This window comes from Pseudophryne corroboree, chromosome 2 (genome assembly GCF_028390025.1).
Source record: "Pseudophryne corroboree isolate aPseCor3 chromosome 2, aPseCor3.hap2, whole genome shotgun sequence".
NCBI classification, from domain to species: Eukaryota; Metazoa; Chordata; class Amphibia; order Anura; family Myobatrachidae; genus Pseudophryne; species Pseudophryne corroboree.
In genome coordinates, this window is record NC_086445.1 from 521,873,942 (window position 1) to 521,890,409 (window position 16,468).

Below are 16,468 nucleotides of genomic sequence, written 5' to 3' on the forward strand. Positions count from 1 at the left end.
TTCAGATCTAGGATGTGTTATTTTAGTGTTCCCTTTATTTTTTTGAGCAGTGTATATATATTTGTTTCTCTTTCAGCAAGACTGGTGGGACTGTGGACCATGGGATTGCAGGTTGGGACCAGAGCTGGCACTATGGGCAGAACCGGCCATAGGCATAGGCAAACTAGGCAATTGCCTAGGGCATTTGATATGCCTAGGGGCATCAGCAGCTTCTGCTGATTAAAATGATATGCAGCATGCCTATATTCTGTGTGTAGCATTTCATATGCAGATACAGCCACAGTCTCACACAGTATATAGGCATGATGCATACCATTTTAAACAGTAGAAGCTGCTTGTGCATCCTAGCCACAGAGCAATGCAAATAAGATACATTTTCATTAAAAAAAAAGGTGCCAGATGTTAGCATTGAGACAATATTTATGAGGACACATCTGTATCCAAGCAGAGGCAGAGGTCACAGTGTTAGTGGCAGTGTGATTGCTGTGTGCATGTGAGTGGGTTGGTTGTGCAGTAGTGTTCGGAATATGTGTAAGGAGCATTATGTGTGTCATGTAAAAATGCATTAATAATGTGTAAGGGGCACTATGCGTGTCATTATGTATATAAGGGCATTAATAATGTGCGGCATTTATGTAAAAGGGTACTACTGCATGTGTGTCATTATGTGTATAGGGGCACTAATAATGTGCAGCAAATCTATAGGGGGCATTATGTGTGTCATCATGTGTATAAGGGCATTAATAATGTGCGGCTTATGTGTAAGGGACATTATGTGTAAAAGGGCATTAATAAAGGTTGTCATAATGTGTAAGGCGCATTATGTTTATAAGGACATTAATAATTTGTCTCATATGTGTAAGGGGCATTACTGTGTGGAATTATGTGTATAAATGCATTACTATTGTGTGGCATTATGTGTATAAGGTGCCCTACTATGTGACGTTGCATATAGAAAGGGCACTACTGTGTCATCTAATGTGAATAAAGAGCAATAGGGTGTGATGTAATGTGAAAACAGGGCTCTACTGTGAGTAGTAACGTTTATAAGGTAAAGTGATACTACTGTGGGATGTAATATGATTATGAACACTATCGCATGATCAAATGTGAATGAAGTTGCAGTACTGTGTGGCATAAATGGAATTGGGGTTACTATTGTGTGGCCATGCCCCTTGCCAGCAAAAACACACCCCTTTTTGGGCTGTGCGCCAAATGTGCAAACTTTTCCTATTTAAAATATAGGGGGAACAAACACCAAAATTAAGACTGCTATGGGTGAGGGGTGATGGTGCTGGGAAAGAGGTGCAAGGTCAGAGGCGGAACCAGCGGTGGTGCTAGGGGGTACCAGCCAAAATCTTGCCTAGGGCATCATATTGGTAAGGGCCGGCTCTGACTATGGGGGTAATTCCAAGTTGATCGCAGCAGGAATTTTGTTATCAGTTGGGCAAAACCATGTGCACTGCAGGGGAGGCAGATTTAACATGTGCAGAGAGAGTTAGATTTGGGTGTAGTGTGTTCAATCTGCAATCTAATTTGCAGTGTAAAAATAAAGCAGCCAGTATTTACCCTGCACAGAAACAAAATAACCCACCCAAATCTAACTCTCTCTACAGTCTACACATGTTATATCTGCCTCCCCTGCAGTGCACATGGTTTTGCCCAACTGCTAACAAAATTCCTGCTGCGATCAACTTGGAATTACCCCCTATATCTGTAACTTTGAAAGTAAGCTCCTCACCTCTGCAACCCCAGGAGATAGGCAGGGTTGGACTGCATCAGGAGATAGGCAGGGTTGGACTGGCCTACAGGGGTATAGCAGGGCTATTTTTCATTCCAGAAAGCACCAGAATGCCGCTCCTGGAGGTCTTCTGAAAAATGACATCACCGGCACTGCCAGCAAAGGTTTATTTATTTTTTTCCAGGTGGACGGGTGTGGGAACACCCTTCTGCAGCGTGTAAAAAAAGGTCTCTCTAAAAATGGCCGTCGTATAGCAGGAGACAGATGATAGAGGTCATATTTGACCTCTAGCATCTGTCAGTGAAGGCGCACATATCGCTACCGGGAAGTGCCAGGAACGCTGGTGCCGCTGGTCTGCATCTTCTCCCATGAAACCCCTGGAAACGAGCATGATACCCTGAGCAGGAAACCCCTGGCAATGAGCATGGAACCCAGAGCATAAAACCCCTGGCAACGAACATGAGACCTCTGGCAATAAGTAGGAAATCGCTGGCAATGAGCAGGAAACCCCTGGCAACGAGCAGGAGACCCATACCATTACGGTGTGTATTGTGTAAAGGGTATTATGGTGTATGGCATAATATGTACTAGGCATTACAGTGTGTGTCATTGTGTAATGGGCATTACTAAAAGGAGGAAAAATGACAAATAATGTAAGGGGCATGAAGCAGGATTTTTTTTTCCTGTGGTGTTTTCTGGGCGTGCAGGTTGCAAAACTGGGGTATAAGGTAGTGTTTAACTTGGGTATAAAGGAAGTGGCCACACTACAAGACCACACCCCTTGCAGTGTGGACACATCCCTTGCACCGAGGCCACACCCCTTCTTCTTTATTGTTCAAAAAGGAAATAATTTATTCTTACAATGGGGCCCCGTCCACTGTAGCTCCGCCCACATTACTCACAGCCCCATCTACTGCTGCCCACTCCCAGGAGTTCATGAACCTATTTTTTTTACAAAAATATCACTGCATACCCGCCAACATTTTACACATACAAATTTGAACAGGGGGCGTGGCCACGTGTCTTTCCTTATACTTTCAATGGAAATTTAGAGAGACAAAAATCGTACAGATCATTAAAAATAAGTACTGTACCTGACAAAAAGGTACAGTTGGAGGATATGCAACTGGGTCGTTATGTGTAAGCTGTGCTACTACTGGGATGTTATGTGTAAACTGCGCTACTAGTGGGGTCGTTATGTGTAAGCGGCGCTACTACTGGGGGAGCTATGTGTAAGCAGCGCCACTACTGGGGCGTTTTAAATGGGGGTACTATTGTGTGGTCACGCCCCTCTCTTGTGAAACCACACCCCTTTTTTGACGTACGCTATCCCTTTGTAAAGTATCAGATGGCGCAAATTTATAGATTGCTGGGGGACGCCAAACACCCTAGCACCGGCTCTGGCTGTAACATAACAAAATGTGGAAAAGGTGAAGCGCTGTGAATACTTTCCAGATGCACTGTATATATAACATTTTTTTTGTTCATATTTATATAGATGCATATAAATATAGATATATACTCCACCACTGGAGATCTCTGTGTTTGCTCTCCAATGTGTCTCAATGTCACACTAGCAGCAGGGTAGCGTCCTAGCAGCAGTGACATACAGTACCTTACCCCCAGCAGCTTGCTACGCACACTGCACACATGCACTCCCCTTTTGACCATAATTGGCTACGACGTAAAGTCCCAGCCCTGCCCGGTGTTTGGTATCCTCTCTCAGCCTGCTGCTGCCATTGGCGGTGCTGTGAGTTCCCGGCCTGTGAGTGGTGGGGACTGTACTCCCTCCCGGAGGCCTCCATTGTGTGTGTGTAACTGCTGCCAGTATAACGGAGCTGCAGGGCCAGGGCTGTCTGTGTTCGGTGAGGTCGCTGTGTCCCCGGCACGGTTGGATCATCCCTCCACACCATGGCCTCGTTGGATACGGGCTGTGATGGGGACGAGGCCTGCGGGACCCCCGACAGCGCTGATGGGCGGAGGAGTTGCAGGCGGAAGAGACCCAAGGTGAGGGGCGGCTGGGGAGCCTGTGTCTCCCATCATATGGCTGCATGTACCTGACTGAGTAACACACGCCATTCCCAGGACGCCATGTATAACGGAGCAGCAGCGGCCAGGCCCATAGCTATTGTACTGCTGTGACACACTGTGCCGAGTCTGGCGCTTATCATCATAAATCACTTATGGCTTTACGTGATTATCTATAACCAGTAAATAATATATTCTAGTCTTCTGTGTGGTTCTGATTCTGCGATACACTAGTAGGTCTGTAGGTATGAATACTATTACTCCTTTATTTATATAGCGCCAACATATTCTGTTGTGTTGCGCAACTGAGAACAAAATATAAATAAAGCATTGGTTCTGTTTAATAATGATGCTTATTACCAGCAGCATATTCCGTTTAGTATCCCAGTGATAGTAATGAATATGCTGTTGGTATTTAATATTACTTGCACCTCCGGCAAGGGTTGATTCTATATAGGAGTGGGAGAAGGGACCTTCTGACGTCACTAGGGGAGGAGCTACGGGCGAACAGGGTACCCGAAAAGTATCCTCGCGGGCTCGCTTCGCTCGCCACGCTTCGGGCTCGGTGGCTCGCTCCACTTCGCTCGCCACCTGATTACTAAAGGTAATGGTGGCGTGGATAGTAGAGGAACTATCCCGCTGGCATAGCTCCTCCCCCTGACGGAAAAGGTCCCTAAGCCCACTTGATTCTAGCATCTACCCTCTGGCAAGGTCTAGCGGGGTCCCCCTCATCGGCGTCATCTTCCGCCCAGCGATGAGCTATTGTGTCATTACGCACGTGCGACGGCCAGTCTAAACATGATACTTTCACCCAGCGGTGACTCACCAATGCCTGGAAGACTTTATTTAGTGAGTGATAATGAGGTTACGTCCCATTGTTAAATGGGGCCCCAAAAGGGCCAGACTGGCTATGTGGAATTCTGGCAAATGCCGGATGTGCTGGTTCGGCTACACAGAGCAGTCTCTCGGCTATCTGCTCAGCCACCCATCATTTCACCCTGCCACCCATTGCTGGTATACAGATAGATTGGGTGTGCCGTTAGGCCAGGTCCCCCTGACCTGTGGACCCCCTTTGTCAAGCTCGCATGCACATTGATGTGCCAGGGCTGTTTCACGGACCCAGTCCGTCCCTGGGAAATTACATCTACAGAGAGGTTAGAGGGCCCTGCTGACAAGTGTGTAATCTATAGATTATAAAATATAAATTACTGTTATTGGAGCAATTTGTAAGCTACAAAGAACAGTTTTACTAATGACATTTTATAATATTGCCCTCAAATGTATACTTTATTGTCTATGAACTGGGTGTTTTTCCTCTAGCTCAGCTCATGATGTCCTAGAAATATTTGTCACACAGAGGTCATCATGCTGGTAAATGCTGGATGGTAGCCCACTCACATCTCTGCCAAACTACATGAAGTTATATTAGCAAAGTGAAACAAAACATTGATAAAGTGAGATACAGTACTACTAGATTATTATTACAATTTATTTATAAGGCGCCACAAGTGTTTTGTAGCACTGTACATACAACACGCATTAGAACAATACAGGGTATACAGAACTTAACATCACAGAAAATGGAGCACAGGTAACAATTAGCACCACAGTTCTCAGCACACAGCTGAGATGTAAGGAAGCCAAGGAGTAATCGGCATACTACTAGGGATGGGCAGCCATTAGAAGATATGGATGGAATGAGAGGAAATGTGGGTGTAGACAGTCACTGAGTAGGATAAAGCTGTAATTGAAGTGCAAGAGAAGAGGGCTGTGAGAACAGGAGGAAAGAGGGCCCTGCTCCAAGGAGCTTACACTCTAGAGGAAGAGGGAGATAGACAGGTGACATGAGATGCAAGCAAGCGAAAGGTGGCCTGGTGGCAGGAAGTAAGCGAGGCAGAGATGGCGAAGGCATGAGGACGGGAGAGCGGCCTCAAGACTGAGTTTTCAGTGCCCGTTTGAAGCTTTGTAAGGTCGGGGAGAGTTTAATAGATCAAGGGAGCTTGTTCCAGTGAAGAGGGGCAGCACCGGCAAAATCTTGGATTTGCACCATGGGATGTAGTGACCAGGGTAGACGAGAGGCGACGGCCATTGGCCAACCATAGTGGGCGGGTGGGAGTATGTATGATGCAGTGGAATTAGAGAGGGTCTTGTATGTGAGGGTAAGGAGTTTGAAGAGGATTCTGTGAGGGAATGGGAGCCAGTGTATGTTTTGTCGAAGGGGAGTGGCAGATGTGGAGCGGCGGGAGAGGAAGATAAGTCTAGCTGCAGAGTCTGGAGTGGAGCAAGATGGGAGAGTAGTAGGCCACTCAAGAGAATGTTGTAATAGTCGAGCTGTGAGATGACTATTGAGTGGATAATTTTAGTCGCACTCCGAGAGAGGAATGGCCTGATGTGAGCGATGTTGCATAGCTGGACTCGGCAGGATTGAGCCAGAGATTGGATGTGGGGGGTGAAGTAGAGGGAGGAGTTAAGAGTGACGCCCAGGCAGCGGAGTTGGGGAAGATGATAGTGTTAACAGTGATAGACATATTGAGGGGTAGAGACTCTGGATGTGGGAAAGATGATGAGTTCGGTTTTGTCCAAGATGAGCTTCAGGGGGCGGTCAGACACCTAGAGGCGATGGCAGAGAGGCAGCTGGATACCCGAGAAAGTACAGAGGGACAGAGATCAGGTGAGAAGAGGTATAGATGTGTATCATCCGCATAGAGGTAGCACCAGAGGCCAAAGGAGCTTATAAGCGCACCCAGGGACGAGGTGTAGATGGAGAAGAGAAGGGGAACCCCAACAGGGAGGTTGGAAGGGGGTGAGGTGGAGCCAGAGGCAGACACTGAGAATCGGCAGTTAGCAAAGTAAGAGGTGAACCAGGCAAGGACAGTGCTAGAGAGGCCAATTGACTGGAGGGTGTGGAGGAGGAGAGGATGATCAACAGTGTTGAAGACCACAGAGAGATCCAGGAGGATGAGCAAAGAGAAATTACCTCTGGATTTGGCCAAAAGCAGGTTGTTGGTGACTTTGACCAGGGCAGTTTCAGTGGAGTGGCCGAAAGCCAGATTGAAGAGGATCAAGGATGGAGTGGTCAGAGAGATAGCTGGTGAGACTGCTAAATACCAGCCGCTCAAGTAGTTTGGAGGTATATGGGAGCAGAGAGATTGGGTGGTAACTAGCGGGTGAGGAAGGGTCAAGGTTGTTGTTTTTTTGAGAATAGGTGAGACAAGAGCTTCTACGAGGAAGTGAGCAATAATCTTGATCAAGGAAAAGCAGTGGATGTGATCTTCCTAGATTTTGCAAAAGCCTTCGATACAGTTCCGCACAGGAGACTGATGATCAAATTAAAGGAGCTTGGCCTAGGAAAAACTATTTGCACATGGATAAGCCACTGGTTGGATAGCAGGGTATAGCGAGTAGTGGTCAACGGGAAGTCCTCAACCTGGTCCCCAGTAGTCTGCGGAATACCACAAGGGTCCGTACTTGGACCACTACTGTTCAAAATATTTATCAATGACCTAGAAAGAGGCCTGGAAAGCACAGTGTCAATCTTTGCAGATGATACTAAACTGTGTAAGGTAATTCAGAATTGGATGTGGAGTCCTTGCAGATTGATCTATCTAAACTTGAACTCTGGGCGTCTAAATGGAAAATTAGGTTCAATACAGACAAATGCAAGGTTATGCATTTTGGGACTAAAAACAAACTCGCAACCTACATATTAAATGGGGAACGCCTAGGGGAAACAGAGTTGGAAAAAGATTTTGGGGTATTCATTGATAATAGGCTTAAGAGTTATCAGAGGAATTATTTATTAAATGAACACAGTTTAGGACACGTGGGCACTCGCTGCGGCTGAAGGAGAGAAAGTTCCGAATGCAATGGAGGAAAGGTTTCGTCACTGTTAGGGCAATTAGAATGTGGAATTCCCTGCCAGGGAAGGTGGTAATGGCGGAATCTGTAATTGGATTTAAAAAAAGGAATGGATACATTTCTGAATGAAAATTATATCCAAGGTTATAATATTTAAAATATCAAAGTGGTTAATTCGGGGGTAACATGAGTTATAGTCCTAAAACATTATTCATCGGTATATAGAATCATCACAACTTAATACAGGTTGGACACGTTGGGCAATTTGCTTCTATTCAACCTCAATTACTATGTTTGAATGGTGAGGGAAAGATGCCGGTAGAGAGTGATAGGTTGAAGAGGTGAGCAAAGTGGGAGCAGGCAGTGGGGGAGTGGGAGCGGAGGAGATGGGAGGGGAGGTGGTCCAGGGGGCAGGTAGAGGGGGGAAGAGGATAGGATGTGGGAGTCTATTTCTTTGTCTATTTCTCGCTCTCTGGTAAATCTCGCTCCTAGAGAGCGAGATTTCCTCCAGAGGCGCTCGGCAGTGCGAGGGCATTTTTGGAGGAATCTGGTCTGTTTGGAGTGCCAGGGTTGGGGTTTAGAACGGCGGAGGGGAACAGAGGAGACAGGAGCAACAGAATGAAGTGCAGAGGTGAGGGTGGAGTTATAGAAGGAGGCCGCCTGGATGGGGCAGGCCTTGGTGGATAGAGGCGATAGGAGAATATCGAGGGAGGACAGGACAGTGGTGTTAAAAGATCAGAGATTGCGTCTGGTGACGGTGGTTCGGGGTATGGGGAGGAGATGAGAGGCTAAAAGAGAGTAGATGGTGGCCAGAGAGGGGAAGAGGAGAGCTGGAGAAGTCAGGAGGATCACACCGGTGGGTGAAGACAAGGTCAAGGGAGTGGCCAAGATGGTGAGTGGGGGTAGAGGTCCAATGAGAGAGGCCAAAGGAGAGTGGGCAAGAAGATTAGTAGATGCTAGTTTACCAATGTCAATAGGAATGTTTGTCACCAAGGATGATAGAGGGGATGGTCGAGGAGAGGAATTGGGGTAGCCAGGCAGCAAAGTTGTCGAGGAATGGGGAGGAGCAGCTGGGGGAGGGGGGGTGCGGTAGATGATGCCACCTGGAGGTGAATGGGAGAGAAGAGGCAGATAGAGTGGACCTCAAAAGTGGAGAAAGTGAGGGAGGGTTTGGGTGGGATGATGCGAAAGGTGCAGTTTAGTTTGGAGAGAGTAGGATTCCCACTCCACCACCTTGGCGGTCTTCGGGCCTGACAGAGTGGGCGAAGAAGCCCCTGTACGATAGGGCAGCAGGGGAGGTGGAGTCAGAGGAGGAGAGCCAGGTTTTAGTGATGGCGAGAATGTTAAGAGTGGGAGATAGTGGTTAGTTTGTTGCAGATTGATCTGGCATTCCAGAGCGCACAGGAAAGGGGGAGGGATGGAATAGGAGAAATGTGGATCAGGTCGGCTGGGTTGCAAGTGCGGGGGGTGGGGTATGATTGGGAAATGGGGGAGGTGTAAGAGCCAGCAGAGTGGATTGGTATGGGAGTGGATCTAGGAACCATGGCTTTAGTGCAGTACGTTAGATGTGATCAGAAGAATATTATATAAAAGGTGTATGTGAAAATAATGACCAGAAATAAACCAAACATTGAAAGCAGCTCTACTAAAAGCAGTGGCACTACAGAATGGCCATTTTAGGGAATTAAAAGGAAATGGAAGTAATTACAAAGTAGATAGTGTTATTTAGAAGAACAGAAGCAATGGTTGAGAGCATTAGGTTTTTGAGATTTTCAGTCAGTGAGTCTTGTAAAATACTAGATTACACAGGCCATATTTGTATGAGCGGACATGTGATAGACTCCTCTCTGGTTTTAGACTTTGCAACTGTTTTTACTAGCTGAGTAAGTATAAAGATAGCTTGTATTTTGTATCATTCATGGTAGTCAGCATTCTCATCTAACTGCAATATCAACGTTTTGGAGGCTGTGATTGTATTTTTTTTTTTTTTTTTAACCTTCTTATGTATGTTGTTGTGTTTTGTTTTGTTTTTTCTTAATCTACCACATCAGTAGCTAATATTTTATAAGGTTTAAAATTTGGATGTATCTTATACAGGTTGCAATAATATGTTCAAATGACAGATGTGGCCAGGAGCGCATTAGGGGGGTCATTCCGAGTTGTTCGCTCGTTGCCGATTTTCGCTATGTTGCGATTTGTTGCAAAGTGCGCATGCGCAAGGCACGCAGGGCGCATGCGCTTAGTTATTTAACTAAAAACTTAGCAGATTTGCTGTGGATTCTGCGGCGCTTTTCAGTCGCACTGCTGATCGGTGAATGATTGACAGGAAAAGGGCGTTTCTGGGAGGTAACTGAGCGTTTTCCGGGAGTGTGCTAAAAAACGCAGGCGAGTCAGGGAAAAACGCAGGAGTGTCTGGAGAAATGGGCGAGTGTCTGGCCGAACGCAGGGCGTATTTGTGACGTCAAACCAAGAACTAAACGGACTGAGCTGATTGCAATCTGTGAGTAGGTCTGGAGCTACTCAGAAACTGCAAAGAATTATTTAGTAGCAATTCTGCTAATCTTTTGTTCGCTATTCTGCTAAAATACACTCCTAGAGAGCGGCGGCCTAGCGTGTGCAATGCTGCTAAAAGCAGCTAGCGAGCGAACAACTCGGAATGAGGGCCTAAGAGAGAAGGGAGTCTGGGCCGCCTGCTTTCTAGCTGGCAGCGCATTAGTGAGCACTAGTAGACCCTGCATCTATTGAGCTTTCGCAGGTCTCCCAGGAAATGGCATGATGGCCATTTTCCCAGTGATTTTTCTACTATGCCAGCTCAAAATGACGAAAAATGTCTACCGTGAGGAGCTGCTGAGGCGGGACTCTGAAGGGGTTCACTACGATCTGCCGGCGGTCGGGCTCCCGGCGACCAGCATACCGGCGCCGGGAGCCCGATCGCTGGCTTACCGACAGTGTGGCGAGCGCAAATGAGCTCCTTGCGCGCTCGCCACGCTACGGGAACGGTGGCGCGCGCCACGCTATTTTATTCTCCCTCCAGGGGGGGGTCGTGGACCCCCACGAGGGAGAATAAGTGTCGGTATGCCGGCTGTCGGTATCCCGGCGCCGGTATACTGTGCGCCGGGATCCCGTCAGTCGGCATACTGAAGACCACCCCTCTGAAGAGGTAAGTATTAAATAGATAGATATAGGGTCTGCAGTGTGGAGCCTCCTGCACCAATTATAAATACGCCGCTGGATGTGGCTGATTACCAGTAGGGGATGGGTTCTCATGCCAGGGTCTCTCTTCCTCAACCGTCCTATAACTGCACGCATATACAGTTGATGTATGCCTGTTTGCAGTGTATATCTTATGTGTTCTCACCCTGCAAATTCTCTGGAATGAATGTACACAAGTACGAGCAATGCAGTATCCTACACGTTTCAGTTGCAACTCCACTTGCAACTGAGGAGGCTTAGGGGGTAATTCAGAGTTGATCGCAGCAGCAAATTTCTTAGCAGTTGGGCAAAACCATGTGCACTGCAGGTGGGGCAGATATAACGTGCAGAGAGAGTTAGATTTGGGTGGGTTATTTTGTTTCTGTGCAGGGCAAATACTGGCTGCATTATTTTTACACTGGAATTTAGGTTTCAGTTTGAACACACCCCACCCAAATCTAACTCTCTCTGCACGTGTTACATCTGCCCCTGCAGTGCACATGGTTTTGCCCAACTGCTAACAAATTTGCTGCTGCGATCAACTCTGATTTACCCCCTTAGTTGGGCTGTAAAGGATATTCTCACGTATGCATGTTGACGGAACTGTGGGCTTTGGAAGTAAGCTTTAGTACACTTGTTTCCAGACCTTTATATATCCACACCTATGCCAACAACCAGAGCAATTGCAGTTTGGTCACTTGTGTGGAGCTGAATCGCATTGTATTTCACTGCATCGTCTGGATTAACAGATGACCGTACAAGTGCAGCCATGGGGAGGTCACTCTTCAAGCCATATTTCCACCACGCTGGATCAAATATATATATAATATTATTAATATAGATAGATAGATATATTTTTTTTTTTTTTTTTTTTTTTACCCAGCATGTTCAGCTATTTTATAGTAAGTAAATAGAACCCACAGATTTAGGCGTTTATATCAATATGGTGTGTGTGTATATATATATATATATATATATATATATATATATATATATATATATATATACATACAAATATAACAACAACCTGAGCTGCAAGACTGGTTCAGTTATGTCTGTGTGCACACAACCACAAATGGGACTGAATGGTCACAAGGACCCTCAGTTAATCATAAAAAGACAACAATAGAAATTCCAAATGTGCTAATAAAAATACCATGTGTATTCTGTGTGACTAAAAAAACACACATGTGACATTGTTTATATAAGAAAATTGCATTTTTATTTTTGTACTGTCTTTAAGAAATAAATGCAGTTAAAGTAGCGACACTGCACAAAATTGGATTAAAAAATCTATAGAATTTTTTTTATGTACACATACACAAGTATATCATTGTATGGCATCCGATGTCATAAAATCTTACTGGATTTAAAATAAAAAATAAAAAAAAAATAAAAAAAAAAATATATATATATATATATATATATATATATATATATATATATATATATATATATATACGTATCACGTGATATAAACAATCTGTAAATAATTTACATGCAAATAGATATCTTGCTTGATTCTCCTGGTACTTATTATTCAAAATGTCCACTTGGGTTGCTTAATCTGCTGCTGCTTAATTTATGGTGCACGCACATGAACAGTTCAGTCCAATTTTTATAATTACAGCAGTATGTTTTAAATTTATAAGAGGAGGTTTACCAATCTACTGTATACTGTGCATAAATGTACGAGTGCAGCTTGTAGCATATGGAGCTCTCCTGCCGGCCAGGTGCTTCCCCCGACCAGTGATGGTCTGCGCCGGAGGTGCTCGTTTCTCAGCTGTATGCCGCTTCGTGACGTCAGCCGTACAGCTGGTTGGCCTTGTCTCTCACTGCTGAGACCCAGCAGACGAGCTCCGGCTTTCACCCTTCGGCAAAGTATGGGATGCAATGCGGCTGGCATGTTCAAGTAAATCTCCACACAGTGAATCAATAGCAGGTGCCCCCAGGGCAATATATCCTGATGCAGATGATAGGACTTTTTCTAATGCGTTTTGCACCCTTAGGTGGTTTTTCCTTTTGAAAAAGCACCCGAGGGTGCAAAACTGTTATTTTTGGTTACCAGTCTAATAAAGAATCGAAGTCCGTGATTTAGGAGCCATCATATAACGGACACGTAAAATGTCTCTCTTGCCAATTGTTAACTTTTTATGTCACTTTTTTGCAGAACATATGATGTAGAAGCCGCTTCCCTCATGCCCATTTAGAGTAAACACAGCAGAAAGTAATTGCTTGTGGATGAATATTGCTTACCTCAGCTATGTATAGCAGATGTTCCGCCTAACTTGACCGTGCTCTGTTGACAGCAAATGGTAGCTGCAGTTTTGCTTCCTTCTTTAAGCTCCTAACTTTGAACTTCATCTCCTCCCATTCAGTTTGTGCATAGTGTGTTCCGTTTCACCAATGGCCTTATATCTCCACAGAGTTGTGGTAACTGGTTATTGTGTGCACTTTAAACTATTAAATCTCACCTATTTGATATGACGACTGTGTATGTGATTTATTTCAGACTGTTCCAGTGTGGGAGAATAAGCCATGTGGTTCCGCACGGAGTCTGGTTAGGAAAATTGGTTCCCACCTGCCACTGAAACCTTGTGCTAGAGCCTGCTTTGAGGTAATGTTCTCAAACATTTGTCATTTTGACAATATACCAGATATGATTTAGGGCAGGATTTTTTTATTTGTAATGAATCTCTTCCTTCTATGTTTACTCTGGTTTCCAATGAAAAACGTTTTTACACTCCGGGAATAGCTATATAAACTACCAACACTGCGGATGAATTTTTCTGAAATAATTTGAAGTTTCAAACCTTAATCCAATAGCACCCCACAGTTATGTATGATAACCAACTATAATGGGAGCCGTACGCTCCAATGGTATGTAGTCACAATATTGACAGCTATGATATCCACTTTGTAAAGAAGTCCTCTAGAGTGGGGAGGGGGGTGTGGTGTTACATTACATCACTACAATACTTCTCCATACTACATCTCTGCACTATATTACTACTGCACTACTTCTCCGCCCTGTGGGCCTAATTCAGATCTGATCGCAGCAGCAAATTTGTTAGCTAATGGGCAAAACCATGTGCACTGCAGGGGGGGCAGATATAACATGTGCAGAGAGAGTTAGATTTGGGTGGGGTCTGTTAAAACTGAAATCTAAATTGCAGTGTAAAAATAAAGCAGTCAGTATTTACCCTGCACAGAAACAATATAACCCACCCAAATGTATCTCTCTCTGTACATGTTATATCTGCCCCACCTGCAGTGCACATGGTTTTGCCCATCTGCTAACAAATTTGCTGCTGCGATCAGATCTGAATTAGGCCCTATGTCATCACATTACATCTCAACGCTATGGGCGGGATGCAGCAATGCATAATTTGTGGTCAAACATCAGAACACGTCATTTTCGGAGGTTTGTCCACTTACTGCATATGCACCAAGCTCCGGAATGTGATACATTCCAGAGCTTGGATGCGGAGGGCAACGCCATCTCTAGATGGTGTTACCCAAGTATGGGCTTCTATTCTCATTTCCCCCTGAGGGGGATCTAATTATATCCCTCCCAGCACCCCCCACGTCACTCGGTGCATGCAGAGAAGGATTTCCTGGTCTTAAACCCAGAAGTCCTTCTATTATTACCAGATATTCATATAGCGCACCCATATTCTGCAGCGCTTTACAGAGAATATTTGGCCATTCACATCAGTCCCTGCCCCAGTGGAGCTTACAATCTATGGGCCCGATTCAGACCTGATCGCTGCTGTGTGTTTTCACACAGCGGATGATTATCGACTGACTGCGCATGCACCACAATGTGCACGTGCGTCACCAAACAGGCAACGCCAAACAGTGACAGGTGGTGTGAAAATTTCAATCGCACAGCGATTCACAAGCTGATTGACAGGAAGACACCATTTGTGGGTGGTAACTGACTGTTTTCTGGGAGTGTCAGGGAAAACGCAGGCGTTCCCAAACGTTTTCAGGGAGGTTATGTGACGTCCGCTCCGGACCTGATCAGCCTGTTCTCAACGCACTGTAGGAGCAAGTCCTGGGCTGCACACAATCGAAAAAACATTCGATGGCGAGTGTGGTGCGAACGGATTTGCAGCTGTCCGCTGACTGAGGGACCTTTTTTAGCACGGCATACACATGCGATCGCACACTTGCACGAGCGAATTTACACTCTCCCTGGGCGGCGACTATCTGATAGCAGGACAGCAAAATTAGCAGCACAGTGATCAGGTCTGAATTAGTCCCTATTTTCCCTACCACTTGTACACACGCACACCTTCTTGATTGGGTTCACCTGTGAAATGGAATGTTTTTAGTTAAAATTAAAACTTGACTCTATTTATAGTTTTCCTTTGTGTAGCAGATTCTTAGATATTTAGCATATAAATAGATAACCTGGCACATAACTTTTATTCTTGCTCATTAATCTTAAATATCACTGCTACTTAGAGCTGCACTACCACCTCTCAAAATATTTTTGTAAGATGCATCTATCTCGCTGATAGTCAACAGGTGTCACCGGGGCATACTTCCCTCCAAGCCTTCCTGCTTTATTGCCATATTTTTAGATGATTGCTCATAACTCTTATTTAAAATGCCTGCCGATGTGTTCTTACATATAGGTGTCTCGTTGTTTCATTAAAGGTATTGTTTTAACTTGTCACTGCGGTTGAGGTTAATGTGCTGCTTTATTGAAAGTTAGTGTGAAGTGTATCAGGTTGCCTGTTGCTGCCCTATCATTCTTTCTTATGGGCCTCTGTTAGTTCTGTGATACTGAACTGGCAAATTCCTTTTACTAACCAACTTTAATTGGCGATGTGTGATTGGGAGGACATATCATAAGCCTCCATTTTTCCCCCAACTTTACCCAGCATCCTGCTTGAACCATAGTTGTAAGAAAAATAGAAGCGTGCTGGGAAAACGGCTGCAAGCAGCAGAACCTGGCTCTGATAATGGGAGGGGTTTCTTTAATAACTAACTCCTGCAATTTAGGTGTGTTCTTTCTGAGCGTATGTATATTTATGTCTTCTTCTTTTTTTTTCTTCCTGTATTTAAGGCTCTCCCGAGTTCTGATCTATATTTCACTGATGCACCAATGGTCCCCTCACTAGCTGATATTAAGTGGATTGCTGCAGATGACGATGAAACCTATGCAAGAGTCAGGTATTTGTTTGTGGTCTCCTTATTTAGCGTCTGGCAATTAAATGTAGTTAACCAAATTTAAATGGCAGTACATAAGTTTTATTGTATAATGTCGAAATATATGTATGTATGTGTGTGTATATGTATGTATGTGTGTGTATATGTATGTATGTGTGTGTATATATATATATATATATATATATATATATATATATATATATTATTATACACTGCTCAAAAAAATATAGGGAACACTAAAATAACACATCCTAGATCTGAATGAATGAAATATTCTTATTAAATACTTTGTTCTTTACATAGTTGAATGTGCTGACAACAAAATCACACACAAATTATCAATGGAAATCAAATTTATTAACCCATGGAGGTCTGGATTTGGAGTCGCACTCAAAATTAAGTGGAAAAACACACTACAGGCTGATCCAACTTTGATGTAATGTCCTTAAAACAAGTCAAAATGAG

The 16,468-nt window shown here is 44.6% G+C and overlaps 1 protein-coding gene across 1 annotated transcript in view; it reads left to right on the plus strand.

The window, feature by feature from the left end:
* Positions 1-3,437: 3,437 nt before the first annotated feature.
* Positions 3,438-16,468, plus strand: part of MTFR1L (mitochondrial fission regulator 1 like) — a 44,227-nt gene continuing 31,196 nt past the window's right edge. The window contains exons 1-3 of the mRNA XM_063954178.1: positions 3,438-3,748; positions 13,332-13,436; positions 15,900-16,006. Of these exons, the coding sequence (XP_063810248.1) occupies positions 3,653-3,748; positions 13,332-13,436; positions 15,900-16,006 (308 nt within the window). The 5' untranslated portion in view covers positions 3,438-3,652. The remainder of the gene's footprint in view (positions 3,749-13,331; positions 13,437-15,899; positions 16,007-16,468) is intronic.